This window comes from Oncorhynchus gorbuscha, linkage group LG23 (assembly GCF_021184085.1).
Source record: "Oncorhynchus gorbuscha isolate QuinsamMale2020 ecotype Even-year linkage group LG23, OgorEven_v1.0, whole genome shotgun sequence".
NCBI lineage: Eukaryota > Metazoa > Chordata > Actinopteri > Salmoniformes > Salmonidae > Oncorhynchus > Oncorhynchus gorbuscha.
In genome coordinates this window covers 28,094,427-28,117,916 of record NC_060195.1, presented here as the reverse complement: position 1 = coordinate 28,117,916, position 23,490 = coordinate 28,094,427, and the positions used below count along the sequence as shown (strand labels likewise).

Genomic DNA, 23,490 nt, shown 5'->3' with positions numbered 1-23,490 from the left:
CCGCCTGGTATAGAGGTCCTGGATGGCAGGGACCTCGGCCCCAGTGATGTACTAGGCCACTACCCTCTGTAGTGCCTTGTGATCGAGGCGCGGTGCAATTGCCATACCAAGCGGTGATACAGCCAGTCAAGATGCTCTCAATGGTGCAGCTGTAGAACTTTTTGAGGATGTGAGGGGCCATGCCAAATATTTTTAACCTCCTGAGTAGGAAGAGGTGTAGTTTTGCATGTGTTTTAGGTGCAAAGTGCATGCGCAGATGTGTGTGCGTGCCTGTGAGCATTGGCGTGTTCTTACGATGTGTTCACCATCCCTCCTCATCCTATCAATTCCACCCCAGAGATCAAAGGTTCCCTAATCGCTATGGTGATATGAAAGGATGGGCATCCATTCAGCACTCAGCCATATAAATGAGACAGGGATGGTTTGCTTCAACATTCCGACTTCATCATCATTTGTAAGCCTTTTGTGGAGAACATACTTGGTTTTTACATTAGGGGTGGTTTGGGTGGGTTGTATTTGTGTGTATGGATGAGGCATCAAAACTTGAGCTTTATTTTACAGTTCCTCTAACATTGATAACACCATGTTAACCTTGTGAATTTACAAGATATTAATCAGGGTGAGATAGATTCCAGGTGAGGTGAGAGAGAAAGCAGACAACAATTACTCCTTGGCAGGCAGCAATAAGAGGAAGACTGACAGTTTATGACCTGTTTTACCCTCCTTTCAGAGGGACAGTTTAATACCTGTGATACCCTACTTTAATTGCTTAACTCACTATCAGATAGCTGCAGTATTTATTTAATTTAAATTGTATTATATTTCGCCAAGATAAAGCAAAGCAGTGCGACACAAACAACGACACAGAGATACAGTAGGAATTATTATTCATACCCATGTGAGAGACGCAGACTCGGTCTCAACCTTTAAGTCTTTACTGAAGACTCATCTCTTCAGTGGGTCATATGATTGAGTGTAGTCTGGCCCAGGAGTGGGAGGGTGAACGGAAAGGTTCTGGAGCAACGAACCTCCCTTGCTGTCTTTGCCTGGCCGGTTCCCCTCTTTCCACTAGGATTCTCTGCCTCTAACCCTATTACAGGGGCTGAGTCACTGGCTTACTGGTGCTCTTTCATGCCGTCTTAATGAGGGGTGTGTCACTTGAGTGGGTTGAGTCACTGACGTGATCTTCCTGTCTGGGTTGGCGCCACCCCTTGGGTTGTGCCGTGGCGGAGATCTTTATGGGCTATACTCGGCCTTGTCTCAGGATGGTAAGTTGGTAGTTGTAGATATCCCTCTAGTGGTGTGGGGGCTGTGCTTTAGTAAAGGGGGTGGGATTATATCGTTCCTGATTGACCTGTCCGGGGGTATCATCGGATGGGGCCACAGTGTCTCCTGACCCCTCCTGTCTCAGCCTCCAGTATTTATGCTGCAGTAGTTTATGTGTCTGGGGGCTTGGGTCAGTTTGTTATATCTGGAGTACGTCCCCTGTCTTATCCGGTGTGCTGTGTGAATTTAAGTATGCTCTCTCTAATCCTCTCTTTCTCTCTTTCTTTCTCTCTCTCAGAGGACCTGAGCCCTAGGACCATGCCTCAGGACTACCTGACATGGTGACTCCTTGCTGTCCCCAGTCCACCTGGCCGTGCTGCTGCTCCAGTTTCAACTGTTCTGCCTGCGGCTATGGAACCCTGACCTGTACACCGGACATGCTACCTGTCCCAGACCTGCTGTTTTCAACTCTTTAGAGACAGCAGGAACGGTAGAGATACTCTTGATGATCGGCTATGAAAAGTCAACTGACATTTACTCAAGAGGTGCTGACTTGCTGCACCCTCGACAACTACTGTGATTATTATTATTTGACCATGCTGGTCATTTATGAACATTTGAACATCTTGGCCAAGTTCTGTTATAATCTCCACCCGGCACAGCCAGAAGAGGACTGGCCACCCCACATAGCCTGGTTCCTCTCTAGGTTTCTTCCTAGGTTTTGGCCTTTCTAGGGAGTTTTTCCTAGCCACCGTGCTTCTAGACCTGCATTGCTTGCTGTTTGGGGTTTTAGGTTGGGTTTCTGTACAGCACTTTGAGATATCAGCTGATGTAAGAAGGGCTATATACATACATTTGATTTGATTTGATTTGATTAGAAACCGGGTAGTTTGGGTCCTGGATGCTTATTGGCTTACAGCCTTGGTCTATCAGACTGATAGACCACAGGTATGATGCAAACTACAGTGGCTTTCGAAAGTATTCACCCCGGTTGGCATTTTTCCTATTTTGTTACCTTACAATCTGGAATTAAAAATGTTTTTTTTGGGGGGTTCATATCATTTGATTTACAAACATGCCTACCACTTTGAAGATGCAAAATCTTTTTTATTGTGAAACAAACAAGAAATTAGACAACAAAACTGAAAACTTGAGAGTGCATAACTATTCACCCCTCCAAAGTCAATACTTTGTAGAGCCACCTCTAGCAAGTACAGCTAAAAGTCTCTTGTGATATGTCTCTATAAGCTTGGCACATCTAGCCACTGGGATTTTTGCCCATTCTTCAAGGCAAACTGCTCCAGCTCCTTCAAGTTGGATAGGTTCTGCAATGTATAGCTATCTTTAAGTTATACTACAGATTCTCAATTCGATTGAGGTCTGGGCTTTGACTAGGCCATTCCAAGATATTTAAATGTTTCCCCTTAAACCACTTGAGTGTTGCTTTAGCAGTATGCTAGGGTCATTGTCCTGCTGAAAGGTGAACCCTCGTCCTAGTCTCAAATCTCTGAAAGACTGAAACAGGTTTCCCTCAAGGATTCCCCTGTATTTAGCGCCACCCATTATTTCTTAAATTCTGACCAGATTCCCAGTCCCTGCTGATGAAAAAAATCCCCACAGCATGATGCTGCCACCACCATGCTTCTCTGTGGGGATGGTGTTCTTGGGGTGATGAGAGGTTTTGGGTTTGAACCAGACAAACATTTTTTTCTTGATGACCAAAAAGCTACATTTGTAGTCCCATCTGACCAGAGTACCTTCTTCCATATGTTTGGGGAGTCTCCCACATGCCTTTTGCGAACACCAGATGTGTTTGCTTATTTTTTTCTTTAAGCAATGCCTTTTTTCTGGCCACTCTTCCGTAAAGCCCAGCTCTGTGGAGTGTACGGCTTGAAGGGATCCTATGGACAGATACTCCAATCTCCGCTGTGGAGCTTTGCAGTTCCTTCAGGGTTATCCTATCAATACATTGACTTTGTTGTCCTTAAGCCATTTTGCCACAACTTTGGAAGTATGCTTGGGGTCATTGTCCATTTGGAAGACTCATTTGTGACCAAGCTTTAACTTCCTGACTGATGTCTTGAGATATTGCTTCAATATATCCACGTAATTTTCCACCCTCGTGATGCCATCTATTGTGTGAAGTGCACCAGTCCCTCCTGCAGCAAAGCACCAGTGCTTCATGGTTGGGATGGTGTTCTTCAGCTTGCAAGCCTCCCCCTTTTTAACAACGGTCATTATGGCCGTAACACTTTTTTTGCTTCATCAGTCCAGAGGACATGTCTCCAAAAAGTACGATTTTTGTCTCCATGTGCAGTTGCAAACAGTTGCAAAAAGGGGAAGCTTGTAAGCCAAAGAACACCATCCCAACCGTGAAGCACGGGGTGGCAGCATCATGTTGTGGGAGTGCTTTGTTGCAGGAGGGACTGGTGCACTTCACAAAATTGATGGCATCATTAAGGATGGAAAATTATGTGGATATATTGAAGCAACATCTCAAGACATCAGTGCCATGGCGGAGATCTTTGTGGGCTTCACCATGTTTCATTGAAATGTACAGCTGTGTGTCATCCAAATAGCAGTGAAAGTTAACATTATGTTTTCGAATAACATCCCCAAGAGGTAAAATATATAGCGAAAACAATAGTGGTCCTAAAACTGAACCTTGAGGAACACCGAAATTTACAGTTGATTTGTCAATGGACAAACCATTCACAGAGAAAAACGGATATCTTTCCGACAGATAAGATCTAAACCAGGCCAGAACTTGTCCGTGTAGACCAATTTGGGTTTCCAATCTCTCCAAAAGAATGTGGTGATCGATGGTATCAAAAGCAGCACTAAGGTCTAGGAGCACGAGGACAGATGCAGAGCCTCGGTCCGATGCCATTAAAATGTCATTTACCACCTTCACAAGTGCCGTCTCAGTGCAATGATGGGGTCTGAAACCAGACTGAAGCATTTTGTATACATTGTTTGTCTTCAGGAAAGCAGTGAGTTGCTGCGCAACAGCCTTTTCTAAAAATTTTGAGAGGAATGGAAGATTCAATATAGTTTTTTGTATTTTCTGGGTCAAGATTTGGCTTTTTCAAGAGAGGCTTTATTACTGCCACTTTTAGTGAGTTTGGTACACATCCGGTGGATAGAGAGCCGTTTATTATGTTCAACATAGGAGGGCCAATCACAGGAAGCAGCTCTTTCAGTAGTTTAGTTGGAATAGGGTCTAGTATGCAGCTTGAAGGTTTCGACTCTAGCTCTTGTATAACTGTGAATACATAACCAGCTGAACTTGGTGGAGTGTGATAATGTTTTGTGAGAAGGTCTCTGTGGATGAGGACTGTACACTACAGCACTGAAGACAGATACCCTCATCTGCTCAGATCTCTCTCTCACTTGGTCATTTCTGGGCCTTCCTGAGATGGCATTAGGTTTTATTTTTATGACAGGGTAGGCCACCTGTAAAATGAGGCCTGATTCCTGTAGTGTGAGAGGCTATCCTCTGGCTGTGTTAGGGTTATGGCCTGGGTCGGACATAGCGCAGAAAGGCGTGTGACTTGGCTGAACTCGCACAAATTCCTCAAACAGAGTCAGAGGGGATGATGTGGTCAGACAGAACCGTACTACTGCAGATCTCACTCTCCTCTCTTTCTCTCTGTTTCTGCATTTCTCTTTTTCTCTCTCTCTCTCTCTCTCTCTCTCTCTCTCTCTCTCTCTCTCTCTCTCTCTCTCTCTCTCTCTCTCTTTCCGTCTCTCTTGTTCTGTCTCTCTCTCTCTCTGTCTCTCTCATTCTTACACTTTCTGCCCACTGTCTTTCTGTCATTGTCAATACGATTTTTTTAATTAATGGACCTGCCTGGTAAAATCAAGGTTACAATAAGTAAAAAATAAAACTCTCTCAACTCTCTCTCAATCTTTATTTTTCATGCAGTTTATCTGTACAGTGTTAATATTTGCACACTCTATTTGCACACAGTCTCCGTAAGAGTTGACACACAATCCAGAGACTTCCCATCATACTATAATTGAGACATCATGTGCACTGAACTAAACTTATACCTGACACTTTGCATAATCAAAAGGAGCCAAAGCCACAATTAACACACTTCCATGGAGGTAAAATGTCCTGGAAGCACAGTGAGTGTAACTTGTGATGGGTTGTTAAAGGCATTTTATATGAAAAGTCTTTAAACATCCTCATCATCATCCTCCTCCTCATCATCCTCATCATCATCTTCCTCCTTCCCCTTATCATCCTCCTTCTCCTCATATTCATCATCGTCATCATCATCAGCTTCCTCCTTCCCCTCATCCTCATCATCATTATCATCTTCCTCCTTCCTCTCAGCATCATCTTCCTCCTCCCCTCAGCATCCTCCTCATCATCTTCCTCCTCCCCCTCCTCATCATCATCATCATCATCTTCCTCTTTCCCCTCACCATCCCCATCATCAATATTATTCAATGTTGTTGCATATAGTCTAGTTCTTGTGGCAGTTTTGTTTGGCAGTCAAACCTGGGTTGTCAGCACACCTCAAGACCATGTCAGTACAATTATCTATAGCCTAGGCTCTGGTCTCCAGGTCTCAGACGAGATCACTCATTATGCACGCATAGCTCACTGAACCACCTCCGCTCCACTTGTACGCAGAGAGACAGATAATCAGAGAAACTATACCAACTAAGCAAATTTGCTCTGCCGATGGAGTCTATAGTCCAGTCAAGTTTTTATCAGACTGACTCAACTTCTACTGACTAAACTCCTACTGAGAATGACTCAAATTATACTGAGACTGACTGACTCAACTTCTAATGAGACGAACTCAATTTCTACTGAGACTGACTAAACTTCTACGGAGACCGACTCAACTTCTACTGAGAATGACTAAACTTTTACTGAGACTGACTCAAATTCTACTGAGACTGACTCAACTTCTACTGAGACCGACTAAACCTAAGGAGACTGACTCAACTTCTACTGAGACTGACTAAACTTCTAATGAGACTGACTCAACTTCTACTGAGACTGACTAAACTTCTAAGGAGACTGACTCAACTTCTACTGAGAATGACTAAACTTCTAAGGAGACTGACTCAACTTCAACCAAGACTGACTAAACTTCTAATGAGACTGACTCAACTTCTACTGAGACTGACTAAACTTCTAAGGAGACTGACTCAACTTCTACTGAGAATGACTAAACTTCTAATGAGACTGACTAAACTTCTAATGAGACTGACTCAACTTCTACTGAGACTGACTAAACTTCTAAGGAGACTGACTCAACTTCTACTGAGACTGACTAAACTTCTAATGAGACTGACTCAACTTCTACTGAGACTGACTAAACTTCTAAGGAGACTGACTCAACTTCTAAGGAGACTGACTCAACTTCTACTGAGAATGACTCAACTTCAAATGAGATTAACTCAACTTCAACCAAGACTGACTAAACTTCTACTGAGACTGACTCAACTCCTACCAAGAATGACTCAACTCTTACAGAGACTGACTCAACTTCTACTGAGACTGACTCAACTCCTACCAAGAATGACTCAACTCTTACAGAGACTGACTCAACTTCTAATAAGAATGACTAATCTTCTACTGAGGTTAACGCAACTTCTACTGACTCAACTTCTACTGAGTATGAATCAACTTGTACTGAGTAATCTTAAGTAATCTTAGGAAAGGGTTCTTTATAGCACCATACAGGTTCCATTTAGAACCTTATGAGCATGGTTCTTTATTTAAACTTAAAAAAGGTTCTATATAGCACCAAAAAGGGATCTGCAGTGGTTACAAGCCAAAGAACCCTAATTTGGCACTAATACAGAACCATTTTCTTTGTGTGTATTCTCCCCTCTGTCTCTCTGTTCTGACTGTCTCTACCCTCGACTCTCTCTTAAGAAACTGTCAATCAAACAACACTGTGGACAAACATCACTTTGCATCACCTTGATGTAACCGATGTGAAATGGCTAGCTAGTTAGCGGGGTGCGCGCTAATAGCGTTTCAATCGGTGACTTCACTCGCTCTGAGTCCTTGAAGTAGTTTTTCCCCTTGCTCTGCAAGAGCCGTGGCTTTTGTGGAACGATGGGTAACGATGCTTCGTGGGAGGCAGTTGTTGATGTGTGCAGAGGGTCCCTGGTTCAAGCCCAGGTAGGGGCGTGGAGAGGGACGGAAGCTATACTGTTACATTAACAACTGTTTATATAGAAGGTTTATGACTACAGTTCCTGATGTTATAGAACCATATACATTTAATAAGTGCAATAAAGCTCAGTTACTGTGTGCACAATCAACCCATGCCTAAAAAATCAGTATTCACTGCCATTAATTTAAGGTGGGCCATCCCTCGGTATTTACTGCCATTAATTTAAGGTGGGCCATCCCTCGGTATTCACTGCCATTAATTTAAGGTGGGCCATCCCTCAGTATTCACTGCCATGAATTTAAGGTGGGCCATCCCTCGGTGGATGTTTCCTTCTATCACCCTTTATTTGTTGCTAAATGATTGTGAGTAATTACTCTCAAGGTCCTCCCTTGGCCAATCCTACAAAGTTATAAACTTCCATGTCACGATTGTAAAATTACAGGGATTGGGACAATATCACTGCCCCACTCACAGTAATAGTTTGATAAAGACTGGATTGAACTATAGACTCCATTGGCAGGAAAGATTGAACATGCTTGACCTAGTTGCTCTTACTATCTGTAGCTCTGCGTGCAAGTGGAGCGGAAGTGGTTCAGTGAACTATGCTCGCATGATGAGGGATCTTGTGTGAGACCTGAAGACCTGAGCCCAAGCTTTATCTCTGTGGAATAGCATGGTCTTAAGGTGTACAACCCAGGTTTGACTGCCAGGTGGTAAGTCCAGACTGCTAGAGTCGCCAAACAAAGTGACCACAACAACTAGACCAGCCTATATGCAAGAACAGCTAATAGTATTGATGATGAGGAATGATAATGAGGGGAAGGAGGAATGATGGTGATGATGAGGGGGAAGAGGAAGATAATGAGAATGATGATGAGGATGTTAACATACTTTCCATATAAAATTCCTATCATAAATCATCACAAGTTACATTCCCAGGTTCTTCATAACCATAACTGATGATAGAAAATGTGCATCCAGGAAGCTTTACCTCCATGGAAGTTTGTTAAGAATGCCTTGGTCTCTTTTTGATGATGCAACTGTGTCAGGTATTAGTTCAGTTCCGTGCACATGATGTCTCAATTATAGTATGATGGGAAGTCTCTGGAATATGTAAGGACTGGTTTACAGTAAAACTGGAGTTCTAGGAAGTAGTCCACATTGCAGTATAAAGTTGGTGTATGTTACAGTGAAAGGGTGGTTACCCTAGTTGCCTTGGAGACGAGGCCGGGGGTGGAGCCGGCGCTCGCGGAAACTGGCTTTAAATAAGTGCTGGGAGTGAGAAGTTTTACACAGTTTCATTTGGATTCTACTCAGGAACTACTGACGGTAGTAACGGCGTACCACGAACCGGCCATCGCCTTGAACAGTATCCATTTGGACAAGACAATCAGAACCATGTGTGGTAAGGTCAGATAGAGCTACATCTTTTACTGTGCATCATGGAACTGGCAATCTGGAGTGCCTAATCAGGAGACAGTTTACGCATTATGCAAAAACATGACGGTAGGTTAGTTTAGTTTAGGCTACTACTATTATTGGAATCTGACAAAATTATTATGTATGTAGTTATTGTAGGCTATTTTAAACCTGTCGGTTCAGACAGTTTGTGTATGTGCGTCACTGAATGCTGAATGAAGTGCCATCCTTGTAGGCAATTTATATGTCAGTGCAGGCACTTTTTTTATATCTAAATATAAACCTCGATTAAATGTAGAGTTCAGCTGCGGTCCTCAGTACAATATATTGGTGGGACTCTGATCCTCCCGCCGTAGATAACATCCCTCTTCCATGCATCCTGAATGACGTTGAGTTGCTACGTGTCAATTTACCTCCTCGGGGTAGGCCTGTCAATGACAGCTCAGCATTGTATTGTGAGCAGGTTCTGATGATACACATAAAATATTATCGGCCCATGGAGCTTCATTCTCAAATGTCCAACTTTTGGTAAAACGAAACGTAGCCTATGCTTAAAGATGTAGGTGTCACCAGAGTCGTTGGATTCCAGGCCTACGCACATTTATGTTGCTGAAATATGATTATGCATTATCATGAAAATGTAGGATTGTTTAAGCAATAAGGAATGAGGGGTGTGGTATATGACCAATATACCACGGCTGAGGGCTGTTCTTATGTATGACGCATCTTAGCGGTGGTATATTGGCCATATATCACAAACCCCGAGGTGCCTTATTGCTATTATAAACTGGTTACCAACGTAATTAGAGCAGTAAAAATGCATGTTTTGTCATACTCGTGATATATGATCTGATATACTACGGCTGTCAGCCAATCACCATTCAGGGCTTGAATGAACACGTTTATAAATACTATTAAATACTTTTAGTTTAATAGTAACTATTTTGCCCCTAGGTGAGAAATCTAAGCAATGCGTTACATCAGACACTATATCTATTTCGGCCAGTTTGCTTTTCTCAGCCACTCGTAGAAAAGAAAATGCTATCTAGAACCTAAAAGGTTTCTTCGGCTGTCCCCATAGGAGAACCCTTTGAATAATTATCCCTGTTTTGTTCCAGGTAGAACTATTTTGGGTTACATGGAGAACCCTTTCCACAGAAAGTGAGGGTTCTACGTTCCACCTGAAACCAAAAATGGTTCTACCTGGAACCAGAAAGGCTTCTCCTATGTGGACAGCAGAAGAACCCTTTTGGAACCCTTTTATCTAAGCGTGTACTTGGTTGAGGCGAACATTGCGCTCCACTCAATGGCCACCTTAAACCAACCTCCCTCCATTGCACAGCGCGCAGACTGGGAAGTTTAATTTCGCACATCACGGTTCCCCTTTGAGGTGCTCTCCAGAGCATAAAGAGTGTTGTGTTTTTATCAGAACCCCGGCAGTATAGTGCACCAGTGGTTCCCATCCCTTTTCACTTCCTAGTACCCCTTGTTGGGAACCACTGTAGTCACTGTAATGGAGGTTTGCTAATTGAGACAGGCCCTTTAAATCAAATCAAAATCAAATCAAATTGTATTTATCGCATGCACCGAATACAGTGAAATGCTTACTTACAAGCCCTTAATCAACAATGCAGTTTATTTTTTTTAAATATAAATATAACAAATAATTAAGGAACCACAATAAAATATTCAGACAGCAGCAAATATTATATAAATGCTACCATTATTTCCCCAGTTGGATAGAGACTAATTAATTGATATACACTTTAAAAAAAATGTATATATATAAATATTATGATTTAATTTCACTTATTTGTCCCAGTTGGCCATGTCAGTAACCCATCTGCATAGGCCACTGCTTCAATGTTTACAGTATATTATAGAGCATGATTTTTCCAAACACAGGAAGAGAGGATTGTGAAATACATCAAACAACTGTTGGGTTACTGAGTGACACTTTATCCGTCTCTGCTCTCAAATTCTTACGCTACTTTGCGGAGAGTTTTATTCTATATTTGAATGAATACACTGTAAAACATGTATAGTACAAGACTCATCTCATCAACTGTTTGCTGCACCATAGCAACAGAATAGGATTTACCCCCTGTGCTAACAGAATATAAGAGGAATTGTAACACGACTATGGGAAATGGCAGCCCCTATCCCTAACTCAACAACCCAGTACTGAATGTACAATCTACATTATACCTACACACTGTTGAATATGAAGATTGAAGAAGGAAAGGAAGGGTAAAAAAAGCAGTGAAAAGACCACAGAGCTGATCTATGTCTCTATGCCTCTATCTCGCTGTCTCTATGTCTCTATCTTTATGTCTCTATGTTTCTATCTCTGTCTCTATCTCTGTCTCTATCTTTGTCTCTGTCTCTATATTTGTCTCTGTCTCTATCTTTATGTCTCTATATATATATGACTGTATGTCTCTATCTCCATCTCCATATCTCCATCTCCATGTCTCTTCTCCATGTCTCTATCTCTATGTCTCTATGTCTCTGTCTCGATGTCTCTGTCTCGATGTCTCTGTCTCGATGTCAATATGTCTCTGTCTATATGTCTCTGTCTATATGTCTAAATGTCTCTGTCTCGATGTCTATATGTCTCTGTCTATATGTCTAAATGTCTGTCTCGATGTCTATACGTCTCTATCTCCATGTCTCTATCTCCATGTCTCTGTCTCCATGTCTCTGTCTCCATGTCTCTGTCTCCATGTCTTTGTCTCTGTCTCTATCTTTATGTCTCTATGTCTATGTCTCTATCTTTGTCTCTATTTTTATGTTTCTGTCTCTGTCTCTATATTTGTCTCTGTCTCTATCTCTATATCTCTCTCTCTGTCTCTATCTTTGTCTCTATATATATGACTGTATGTCTCTATCTCCATCTCCATGTCTCTTCTCCATGTCTCTATCTCTGTCTCTGTCTCTACTCTATGTCTCTGTCTCTATGTCTATGTCTCTATGTCTCTGTCTCGATGTCTATATGTCTCTGTCTCTCTCTCTTCTCTTCTCTTCTCTTCTCTTCTCTTCTCTTCTCTTCTCTTCTCTTCTCTTCTCTTCTCTTCTCTTCTCTTCTCTTCTCTTCTCTTCTCTTCTCTTCTCTTCTCTTCTCTCTCTCTCACTGTAGGGATCTTTGCCTACCTGAATTACTGTGTGCCTCGCACCAGAAAGGAGGTATTTGAGACGCTGGTGAAGGGACTGCGAAGGCTGGAGTACAGAGGCTATGATTCAGCAGGTAAATAAATGAATATGTTTTATTTTCACAGTTACATTTTTGCAGTGAAATGTGTTGTTCTACAGGCTCAGCCATAGTAGTACAGCACCCCTAAAGAAATTGGGGTTAAGTGCCTTGTTCAAGGGCACATCAACAGATCTTTCACCTTGTCGGCTTGGGTATTACCCTGAACACACACACACACACACACACACACACACACACACACACACACACACACACACACACACACACACACACACACACACACACACACACACACACACACACACACACACACACACACACACACACACACACACACACACACACACACACACACACACACACACACACACACACTATTCATGTATCCAGCCTTACTGTGTAACTGTACAGACAGTTTAAGGCTTATAGCACAACTCAACTCATAGTAAAGCACTATTACATCATAAAACCCTAAGGACAACTGATTTCTGCCCTGTGTGCTTTGGGCTGGTTAGACAGTATTTGTACATGCTCTGTGTGGTCATACTGAAGGTATGGTATCTAATCACTTATTGTCAGTTATAGATCATCCTGATGAGTGCATTGTAGATCTAGGTCCAGGAAGCAGGGCTATGTTGACACACAGGTAGGACAGGTAAGATGAGGTGGGGTGTGGACATCTGATTACATGCTCCATCTAATAATAATCTAGTTATACCTTATTACTTCCACTATCTGTTCATAGCTACAGCTAGGGGTTGATTTGGGACAGGGAATAGGTCAGCAACGCTCAAATAAGTCTGATGAGTTGAACTTATAACAGAGAAGGTAGTAGTAGAGAGCCCTCGTGAGGACAGAATCTGTAGCCTTTAGTTCTGTTCTGAGCCTCACCGTGCACCAATGATATCTGCCTCACTGGTATTTACTATTGCTTTGGCATTCCTCCAATGGCATATTCCAGAGCACACAGACACGCATGAACCCCCCCCATGTTTGTTTATCCTGGAACACAGCTCCTTTCATGGCCGGTAAAACCCATATGCTACACACACACACACAGTCATTACCTGTCATTCTATGTGAGCTGGTTAATATTCACAGGGGTTCCACAGTAATCAGCAGGTTAATATTCACAGGGGTTCCACAGTAATCAGCTGGTTAATATTCACAGGGGTTCCACAGTAATCAGCTGGTTAATATTCACAGGGGTTCCACAGTAATCAGCTGGTTAATATTCACAGGGGTTCCACAGTAATCAGCCGGTTAATATTCACAGGGGTTCCACAGTAATCAGCTGGTTAATATTCACAGGGGTTCCACAGTAATCAGCTGGTTAATATTCACAGGGGTTCCACAGTAATCAGCTGGTTAATATTCACAGGGGTTCCACAGTAATCAGCTGGTTAATATTCACAGGGGTTCCACAGTAATCAGCTGGTTAATATTCACAGGGGTTCCACAGTAATCAGCTGGTTAATATTCACAGGGGTTCCACAGTAATCAGCTGGTTAATATTCACAGGGGTTCCACAGTAATCAGCTGGTTAATATTCACAGGGGTTCCACAGTAATCAGCGGGTTAATATTCACAGGGGTTCCACAGTAATCAGCCGGTTAATATTCACAGGGGTTCCACAGTAATCAGCGGGTTAATATTCACAGGGGTTCCACAGTAATCAGCGGGTTAATATTCACAGGGGTTCCACAGTAATCAGCTGGTTAATATTCACAGGGGTTCCACAGTAATCAGCGGGTTAATATTCACAGGGGTTCCACAGTAATCAGCTGGTTAATATTCACAGGGGTTCCACAGTAATCAGCGGGTTAATATTCACAGGGGTTCCACAGTAATCAGCTGGTTAATATTCACAGGGGTTCCACAGTAATCAGCTGGTTAATATTCACAGGGGTTCCACAGTAATCAGCTGGTTAATATTCACAGGGGTTCCACAGTAATCAGCTGGTTAATATTCACAGGGGTTCCACAGTAATCAGCTGGTTAATATTCACAGGGGTTCCACAGTAATCAGCTGGTTAATATTCACAGGGGTTCCACAGTAATCAGCTGGTTAATATTCACAGGGGTTCCACAGTAATCAGCGGGTTAATATTCACAGGGGTTCCACAGTAATCAGCTGGTTAATATTCACAGGGGTTCCACAGTAATCAGCCGGTTAATATTCACAGGGGTTCCACAGTAATCAGCTGGTTAATATTCACAGGGGTTCCACAGTAATCAGCTGGTTAATATTCACAGGGGTTCCACAGTAATCAGCGGGTTAATATTCACAGGGGTTCCACAGTAATCAGCGGGTTAATATTCACAGGGGTTCCACAGTAATCAGCTGGTTAATATTCACAGGGGTTCCACAGTAATCAGCTGGTTAATATTCACAGGGGTTCCACAGTAATCAGCTGGTTAATATTCACAGGGGTTCCACAGTAATCAGCTGGTTAATATTCACAGGGGTTCCACAGTAATCAGCTCTTTGCTCTAAATTAACAACTGGATTAGGATTTCACATTGTCATGACTATTGTCTCAGTTAAAGTTGACCTGATTCATTGACTGGCCCTGCAGCCTACTAGCCAGCTAATATAGCCTGCATTGATGATGATTGGCTTAAGGTTGGTATTGGTATAAGTTTGCCTTGTCTCTCTGGTTTCAGGCATCGCTGTGGACGGCGACAAGAAGACAACGACAGAAGACAACAGCAAAATTGTTCTCATCAAGAAGAAAGGCAAAGTGAAGGCCCTGGATGAAGAGCTCTACAGTAGGTCTCATGACTACCTGCATCCATCACATTCCTGTTGTCCAGCGTCAGTATTATGTGTTTATGAAGTATTCTATAGTCTGTAGCTCTCTCTCTTCTTGGTAACTCCTCTGTCCTTCTGCCTCAGAACCCTTCCAGTTTACTTCCCTCCTTCTTTGCCATAACTAATACCTGTCTAATGAAAGAGGCGACAGTGTAGGGTTACTGTAAGGGTAGCCTCTGCTGAGTCCCCAACAACCGGATGTTCCGGTTTTCAGGGGAAATGAAAAGAGGGCGTGTGACGCAACCTCCGTTTTTCGACGTTGACAAGACGACACAACAGAGTTTCTAAACCTACGTACATACGTAACTGTCCCTGGCGACACTCCATCTTAACTCCTCCTCCTCCACATTTACTGGATTGGTTGAACAGTGCAGAAGAGAACCTCCCCCGACAGTTTTTTCCCTTCTCGTCAAGACCAGTATATAAGGGGTTCTAGTCTCAGAGGCCTTTCTTTTACACCTGCTACGTTAGGTAATGCTAAAAGGTAGAATTACACTTCCGTAGTCCTCTGTCAGCTTCACCCTTTATCACAGTGCTTTATAATGCACCTTTATGGACCGATGTAATGATTCTCCCTTTCATGTTAATGTGCAGACATTGTCATACATGTAAAATGACATGCTCATGGCATTGATCTTGATGTGTCTTGTGAGCAGAGAAAGACTGCATGGATCTGGAGGTGGAGTTGGACACACACTTTGGCATTGCTCACACACGCTGGGCCACACACGGTGAACCCAGTGCCCTCAACAGCCATCCCCAGCGCTCCGACAAGAACAACGGTAACACACTACACACACATACGCACACATGCCATACATACAGTTGCACGAATACGTTTGTGAACCCTTTGGAATTACCTGGATTTCTGCATTGATTACTCATAAAATGTGTCACAATAATAGACAAATACAATCTGACTAAACTAATAACACACAAACAGATGCACTTTTCACATTTTTATTGAAGACATTGAGTAATCATTCATAGTGCAGCCTGGAAAAAGTAAGTGAACCCTTGAATGTAGTAACTTGTAGATCCTCCTTTAGCAGAAACAACCTCCACCAAACGTTTCCTGTAGCTGCTTATAAGACTTGCATAACGTTGAGGAGGAAGACTTTTGAACCATTCCTCCCTACAAATCTGTTTCAGTTCATCAATATTTCTGGGTTGTCTTGATTCAGGTCAAGCCACAGCATGGTTAAGGTCAGGACTCTGACTTGGCCATTCCAAAACACACATGTTCTTCCTTTCAGTCATTCTTTAGTTGATTTACTTGTGTGCTTCGGGTCATTGTCTTGTTGCATCACCCAACCTCTCTTAATCCTGAGGTCATGGACTGCTGCCCTGACTTTCTCCTGTAAAATGTCTTGATACACTTTTGAATTAATTGTTCTCTCAATGATTGCAAGGCATCCAGGCCCTGAGGCAGCAAAGCAGCCACAAACCACGATGCTCCCTCCACCATGTTTCACACTTGGGAAGATTTTTAGTGTTGGTGTGCAGTGCCCTTTTTCCTCCACACACAACGTTGTGCATTTTTCCCAAAAAGTTCAACTTTTGTCTCATCTGTCCACAGCACATTTTCCCAGAAGCATTATGGAACATCCAGGTGGTCTTGGGCAAACTTGAGACGTGCCGCAATGTTTTTTTTTTAGACAGCAGTGGTTTCCTTGTTGGTGTCCATCCATGAACACCATTGTTTATTCAGTGTTTTTCTGATAGTGGACACATGAACACAGACTATTGTTGTTTGTAGAGTTCTCTGGAGGGTTTTTGCTGTTACCCTTGGGTTCTTTCTCACCTCTTTCAGGATTGCCCTTTGTGCTCTTGGAGTGATCTTCGCTGGACGCCCTGTCCTAGGGAGAGGAGCAACAGTCGTGAATCTTCTCCATTTGTAGACATTTTGTCTTACTGTGGATTGATGAACGCCAAGGTCTTTAGCAATGCTAATGTAACCTTTTCCAGATTTGTGCATCTCTATAATGTGTCTTCTAAGGTACTTTGAAAGTTGTTGGGATCGAGGCATGGTTCAAACTAACCAATCATTCTGGAGAAGAACAGATTGGTCAGTAACCAGGTTTTGTGTGGCTTTATTTAAAGGGCAGGGGACATGTGCAAGCCACACATGCAACCCAGTCATCTGCAACCTACTCATCTCATCTCCTTAATTGAAACCCCAAATAGCTTGAGGAGAAGTAGTTAACACGTCCACTTACTTTTTCCATCCTGCACGTGAAGGATTACTCAAAGTCTTCAATACAAATGTGACAAGTACAACTGTTTGTGTGTTATTAGTTTAGTCAGATTGTGTCTGTCTATTATTGTGACTTAGACGAAGATCATACCACATTTTTTATTAGTATTCAATGCAGAAATCCAGGGTTCACAAACGTATTCTTGCAACTGAACATACATACATGCATACTTACATACATACTTACTTACATACATACACACACCCACCCACGGCTCTGCCACATAGATTTCTGGAATGGAGGGGAGAGAGCTTTTTTTCTGTTTACCGATTGTCCAGAGGTGTCAATGTGTAGTTACAGTTACAGCTCAAAGAGGTGTCTGGCCTCTGACAGTCCAGGCAGACTGAGTCCAGACAGAGACAGAGGCCCAGACAGACCGACAGACAGGTTCTACTTCAGTTGACCATAGCCATGTCCTTCCTCAGGAACACATTATCATATTACACATATTATGTACAGTATCTTCACTGTATTCTCTCTCTCTCTTTTCCCCAGCGTTTGTTGTCATCCACAATGGCATCATCACCAACTACAAAGAGTTAAAGAAGTACCTGGTAAGTCCACTCCCCAGTATGTATTTCTGTAGTTTCACTATTTCAGTATCAAGGCTGTTTTGGGTCAAACCCTTGGTTATGGTCCGAGATATGATCAGAAGTGTCATAGGGTTTCAAGCCTTCTGTCATGCGAAGCTTTGCCTTTGGCGATCTTAGGCCTGGGTCCTTTGTGTCGGGCTTTTTGACTGTTGCACTATTCCACACAGATGCAAGTGAATTGAAATGGCGTTGAAAAAGTGGCAATGGGCAATGTTTACATTAGGCAGAAGTCGTACATAGGCTGTGTAGAAAAGCCTAAAGCGTTTGTTCAGCTCCCCTCTACATTGTGGACTTCACAGCGTGAGCAGCGCAAGTGATTTATATAAGAAAGGGAGTTTGTAAAATCGGGAAAGTATGCATCTAAGAAATAGTTTTCAATATGAACGAACTCAGAATCACTTGGGCTCTCCAAAAATAATATGGTCCCTGTGATAGAACATTTATGTTGATTGCCGATTACAGCTGTAGCAGGCCAGCTCTCTCTCCCGCCTCCATTTGAACCCACACCTCTTTCAAGTGCCACACAAGCAGGCCATCCTGAATAGTTACTTATAGCTACCGCTACTGGTATTACTAGTAGCCACTCCTTATTATTGTGGTATATAATGTTGATACCTATCTCATTGCAACTACACTGAGTATAAAAAAACATTAAGAACTCTTTTCATGATATAGACTGACCAGGTGAATCCAGGTGAAAGCTAGGATCCCTTATTGATGACACTTACAATAAACATACACCAGTGAAAGTTGCTGGGAAAGTAGCCCTGTTTCTGCCCTAGTCATGACTGTACTATACATGCTATAAACTACAAAGGGAGAAGCCGAATTCTGAACCACACCCATCTCGAGTACTTACCCTGATACTCTTTACTCCCCCCCCCATTTGACCAGATCTCAGCTATTACCAATTTTATCAGTAATTACTAGCAATTCATTTATCAAAAGCAGTTGATATGCTATAACAATAAGTCAATAAGGTATGTACAAATTCATTTTGTCACTGTGTTCTGTCTCACTGGTTTCTTGTGGCAGGTGAAGTCTCAATACGTACTAAAATACACTGAGTGAACAAAACAACTCTTTCAATGACATAGACTGACAAAGTGAATCCGGGTGAAAGCTATGATCCATTATTGATGTCACTTTCTAAATTCACTTCAATCAGTGTATATGAAGGGGAGGAAACAGGTTAAAGAATACTTTTTAAGCCTTGAGACAATTGAGACATGTACAATGACAGGACAAACAATTTATGTGCCTTTGAGCAGGGTATGGTAGATGGTGCCAGGTGCACCAGTTTGGGTCAAGAACTGCAATACTGCTGGGTTTTCCAACAGATGAGTTGTTAGTCTAGATGAGTTGTTAGTCTAGAGGAGTTGTTAGTCTAGAGGAGTTGTTAGTCTAGAGGAGTTGTTAGTCTAGAGGAGTTGTTAGTCTAGAGGAGTTGTTAGTCTAGAGGCGTTGTTATGCTAGAGGAGTTGTTAGTCTAGAGGAGTTGTTAGTCTAGAGGAGTTGTTAGTCTAGAGGAGTTGTTAGTCTAGAGGAGTTGTTATGCTAGGGGAGTTGTTATGCTAGGGGAGTTGTTAGTCTAGAGGAGTTGTTAGTCTAGAGGAGTTGTTATGCTAGGGGAGTTGTTATGCTAGGGGAGTTGTTATGCTAGGGGAGTTGTTATGCTAGAGGAGTTGTTATGCTAGAGGAGTTGTTATGCTAGAGAAGTTGTTAGTCTAGAGGAGTTGTTATGCTAGAGGAGTTGTTATGCTAGAGGAGTTGTTATGCTAGAGGAGTTGTTATGCTAGAGGAGTTGTTATGCTAGAGGAGTTGTTAGTCTAGAGGAGTTGTTAGTCTAGAGGAGTTGTTAGTCTAGAGGAGTTGTTATGCTAGACGGGTTGTTATGCTAGACGGGTTGTTAGTCTAGAGGAGTTGTTAGTCTAGAGGTGTTGTTATGCTAGAGGTGTTGTTATGCTAGAGGAGTTGTTATGCTAGAAGAGTTGTTATGCTGGAGGAGTTGTTATGCTAGAGGAGTTGTTATGCTAGAGGAGTTGTTATGCTAGAGGAGTTGTTATGCTAGAGGAGTTGTTATGCTAGAGGAGTTGTTATGCTAGAGGAGTTGTTATGCTAGAGGAGTTGTTATGCTAGACGGGTTGTTATGCTAGACGGGTTGTTATGCTAGACGGGTTGTTAGTCTAGAGGAGTTGTTATGCTAGAGGAGTTGTTATGCTAGAGGAGTTGTTATGCTAGAGGAGTTGTTATGCTAGAGGAGTTGTTATGCTAGAGGAGTTGTTATGCTAGACGGGTTGTTATGCTAGACGGGTTGTTATGCTAGACGGGTTGTTATGCTAGACGAGTTGTTAGTCTAGAGGAGTTGTTAGTCTAGAGGAGTTGTTAGTCTAGAGGAGTTGTTAGTCTAGAGGAGTTGTTAGTCTAGAGGAGTTGTTAGTCTAGAGGAGTTGTTATGCTAGAGGAGTTGTTATGCTAGAAGGGTTGTTATGCTAGACGAGTTGTTAGTCTAGAGGAGTTGTTATGCTAGAGGAGTTGTTAGAATGTATGCACACATGACTGTAAGTCGCTTTGGATAAAAGCGTCTGCTAAAAGGCATATATTATTATTATAGAGGAGTTGTTATGCTAGACGGGTTGTTATGCTAGAGGAGTTGTTATGCTAGAGGAGTTGTTAGTCTAGAGGAGTTGTTAATCTAGAGGAGTTGTTAATCTAGAGGAGTTGTTAGTCTAGAGGAGTTGTTAGTCTAGAGGAGTTGTTATGCTAGACGGGTTGTTATGCTAGAGGAGTTGTTATGCTAGAGGAGGTGTTATGCTAGAGGAGTTGTTAGTCTAGAGGAGTTGTTAGTCTAGAGGAGTTGTTAGTCTAGAGGAGTTGTTAGTCTAGAGGAGTTGTTAGTCTAGAGGAGTTGTTAGTCTAGACGGGTTGTTATGCTAGACGGGTTGTTATGCTAGAGGAGTTGTTAGTCTAGAGGAGTTGTTAGTCTAGAGGAGTTGTTAGTCTAGAGGAGTTGTTATGCTAGAGGAGTTGTTATGCTAGAGGAGTTGTTATGCTAGAGGAGTTGTTATGCTAGAGGAGTTGTTATGCTAGAGGAGTTGTTATGCTAGAGGAGTTGTTATGCTAGAGGAGTTGTTATGCTAGAGGAGTTGTTAGTCTAGAGGAGTTGTTAGTTTAGAGGAGTTGTTAGTCTAGAGGAGTTGTTGGTCTAGAGGAGTTGTTAGTCTAGACGAGTTGTTATGCTAGACGGGTTGTTATGCTAGAGGAGTTGTTAGTCTAGAGGAGTTGTTAGTCTAGAGGAGTTGTTAGTCTAGAGGAGTTGTTAGAATGTATGCACACATGACTGTAAGTCGCTTTGGATAAAAGCGTCTGCCAAATGGCATATAATATTATTATTATTATAGAGGAGTTGTTATGCTAGACAGGTTGTTATGCTAGACGGGTTGTTATGCTAGACGGGTTGTTATGCTAGAGGAGTTGTTAATCTAGAGGAGTTGTTAGTCTAGAGGAGTTGTTAGTCTAGAGGAGTTGTTAGTCTAGAGGAGTTGTTAGTCTAGAGGAGTTGTTAGTCTAGAGGAGTTGTTAGTCTAGAGGAGTTGTTATGCTAGACGGGTTGTTATGCTAGAGGAGTTGTTATGCTAGAGGAGTTGTTATGCTAGACGGGTTGTTATGCTAGAGGAGTTGTTAGTCTAGAGGAGTTGTTAGTCCAGAGGAGTTGTTAGTCCAGAGGAGTTGTTAGTCTAGAGGAGTTGTTAGTCTAGAGGAGTTGTTATGCTATACGGGTTGTTATGCTAGAGTAGTTGTTAGTCTAGAGGAGTTGTTAGTCTAGAGGAGTTGTTATGCTAGAGGAGTTGTTATGCTAGAGGAGTTGTTATGCTAGAGGAGTTGTTATGCTAGAGGAGTTGTTATGCTAGAGGAGTTGTTAGTCTAGAGGAGTTGTTAGTCTAGAGGAGTTGTTAGTCTAGAGGAGTTGTTAGTCTAGAGGAGTTGTTAGTCTAGAGGAGTTTTTAGTCTAGAGGAGTTTTTAGTCTAGAGGAGTTGTTAGTCTAGAGGAGTTGTTATGCTAGAGGAGTTGTTATGCTAGAGGAGTTGTTATGCTAGAGGAGTTGTTATGCTAGAGGAGTTGTTATGCTAGAGGAGTTGTTATGCTAGAGGAGTTGTTAGTCTAGAGGAGTTGTTAGTCTAGAGGAGTTGTTAGTCTAGAGGAGTTGTTAGTCTAGAGGAGTTGTTATGCTAGAGGAATTGTTAGTCTAGAGGAGTTGTTATGCTAGACGGGTTGTTATGCTAGAGGAGTTGTTATGCTAGACGGGTTGTTATGCTAGAGGAGTTGTTAGTCTAGAGGAGTTGTTAGTCTAGAGGAGTTGTTAGAATGTATGCACACATGACTGTAAGTCGCTTTGGATAAAAGCGTCTGCTAAATGGCATATATTATTATTATTATTATAGAGGAGTTGTTATGCTAGACGGGTTGTTATGCTAGACGGGTTGTTATGCTAGAGGAGTTGTTAGTCTAGAGGAGTTGTTAGTCTAGAGGAGTTGTTAATCTAGAGGAGTTGTTAATCTAGAGGAGTTGTTAGTCTAGAGGAGTTGTTAGTCTAGAGGAGTTGTTAGTCTAGAGGAGTTGTTAGTCTAGAGGAGTTGTTATGCTAGACGGGTTGTTATGCTAGAGGAGTTGTTATGCTAGAGGAGTTGTTATGCTAGACGGGTTGTTATGCTAGACGGGTTGTTATGCTAGTCGAGTTGTTAGTCTAGAGGAGTTGTTAGTCTAGAGGAGTTGTTATGCTAGAGGAGTTGTTATGCTAGAGGAGTTGTTAGTCTAGAGGAGTTGTTAGTCTAGAGGAGTTGTTAGTCTAGAGGAGTTGTTAGTCTAGAGGAGTTGTTAGTCTAGAGGAGTTGTTATGCTAGAGGAGTTGTTAGTCTAGAGGAGTTGTTAGTCTAGAGGAGTTGTTAGTCTAGAGGAGTTGTTAGTCTAGAGGAGTTGTTAGTCTAGAGGAGTTGTTAGTCTAGAGGAGTTGTTAGTCTAGAGGAGTTGTTAGTCTAGAGGAGTTGTTAGTCTAGAGGAGTTGTTATGCTAGAGGAGTTGTTATGCTAGAGGAGTTGTTATGCTAGAGGAGTTGTTATGCTAGAGGAGTTGTTATGCTAGAGGAGTTGTTATGCTAGAAGGGTTGTTATGCTAGACGAGTTGTTAGTCTAGAGGAGTTGTTATGCTAGAGGAGTTGTTAGAATGTATGCACACATGACTGTAAGTCGCTTTGGATAAAAGCGTCTGCTAAAAGGCATATATTATTATTATAGAGGAGTTGTTATGCTAGACGGGTTGTTATGCTAGAGGAGTTGTTATGCTAGAGGAGTTGTTAGTCTAGAGGAGTTGTTAATCTAGAGGAGTTGTTAATCTAGAGGAGTTGTTAGTCTAGAGGAGTTGTTAGTCTAGAGGAGTTGTTATGCTAGACGGGTTGTTATGCTAGAGGAGTTGTTATGCTAGAGGAGGTGTTATGCTAGAGGAGTTGTTAGTCTAGAGGAGTTGTTAGTCTAGAGGAGTTGTTAGTCTAGAGGAGTTGTTAGTCTAGAGGAGTTGTTAGTCTAGACGGGTTGTTATGCTAGACGGGTTGTTATGCTAGAGGAGTTGTTATGCTAGAGGAGTTGTTAGTCTAGAGGAGTTGTTAGTCTAGAGGAGTTGTTAGTCTAGAGGAGTTGTTATGCTAGAGGAGTTGTTATGCTAGAGGAGTTGTTATGCTAGAGGAGTTGTTATGCTAGAGGAGTTGTTATGCTAGAG

At 42.3% G+C, this 23,490-nt stretch overlaps 1 protein-coding gene across 2 annotated transcripts in view; it reads left to right on the top strand.

Moving 5' to 3' along the window:
* The first annotated feature begins 8,673 nt into the window (after positions 1-8,673).
* The window catches only part of LOC124011087 (glutamine--fructose-6-phosphate aminotransferase [isomerizing] 2-like), a 44,013-nt gene continuing 29,196 nt past the window's right edge, over positions 8,674-23,490 (top strand). For both annotated transcript variants that reach the window (XM_046324083.1, XM_046324082.1), the window contains exons 1-5: positions 8,674-8,826; positions 11,980-12,087; positions 14,722-14,826; positions 15,526-15,651; positions 17,623-17,681. In XM_046324083.1, the coding sequence (XP_046180039.1) occupies positions 8,820-8,826; positions 11,980-12,087; positions 14,722-14,826; positions 15,526-15,651; positions 17,623-17,681 (405 nt within the window). In that variant the 5' untranslated portion in view covers positions 8,674-8,819. The remainder of the gene's footprint in view (positions 8,827-11,979; positions 12,088-14,721; positions 14,827-15,525; positions 15,652-17,622; positions 17,682-23,490) is intronic.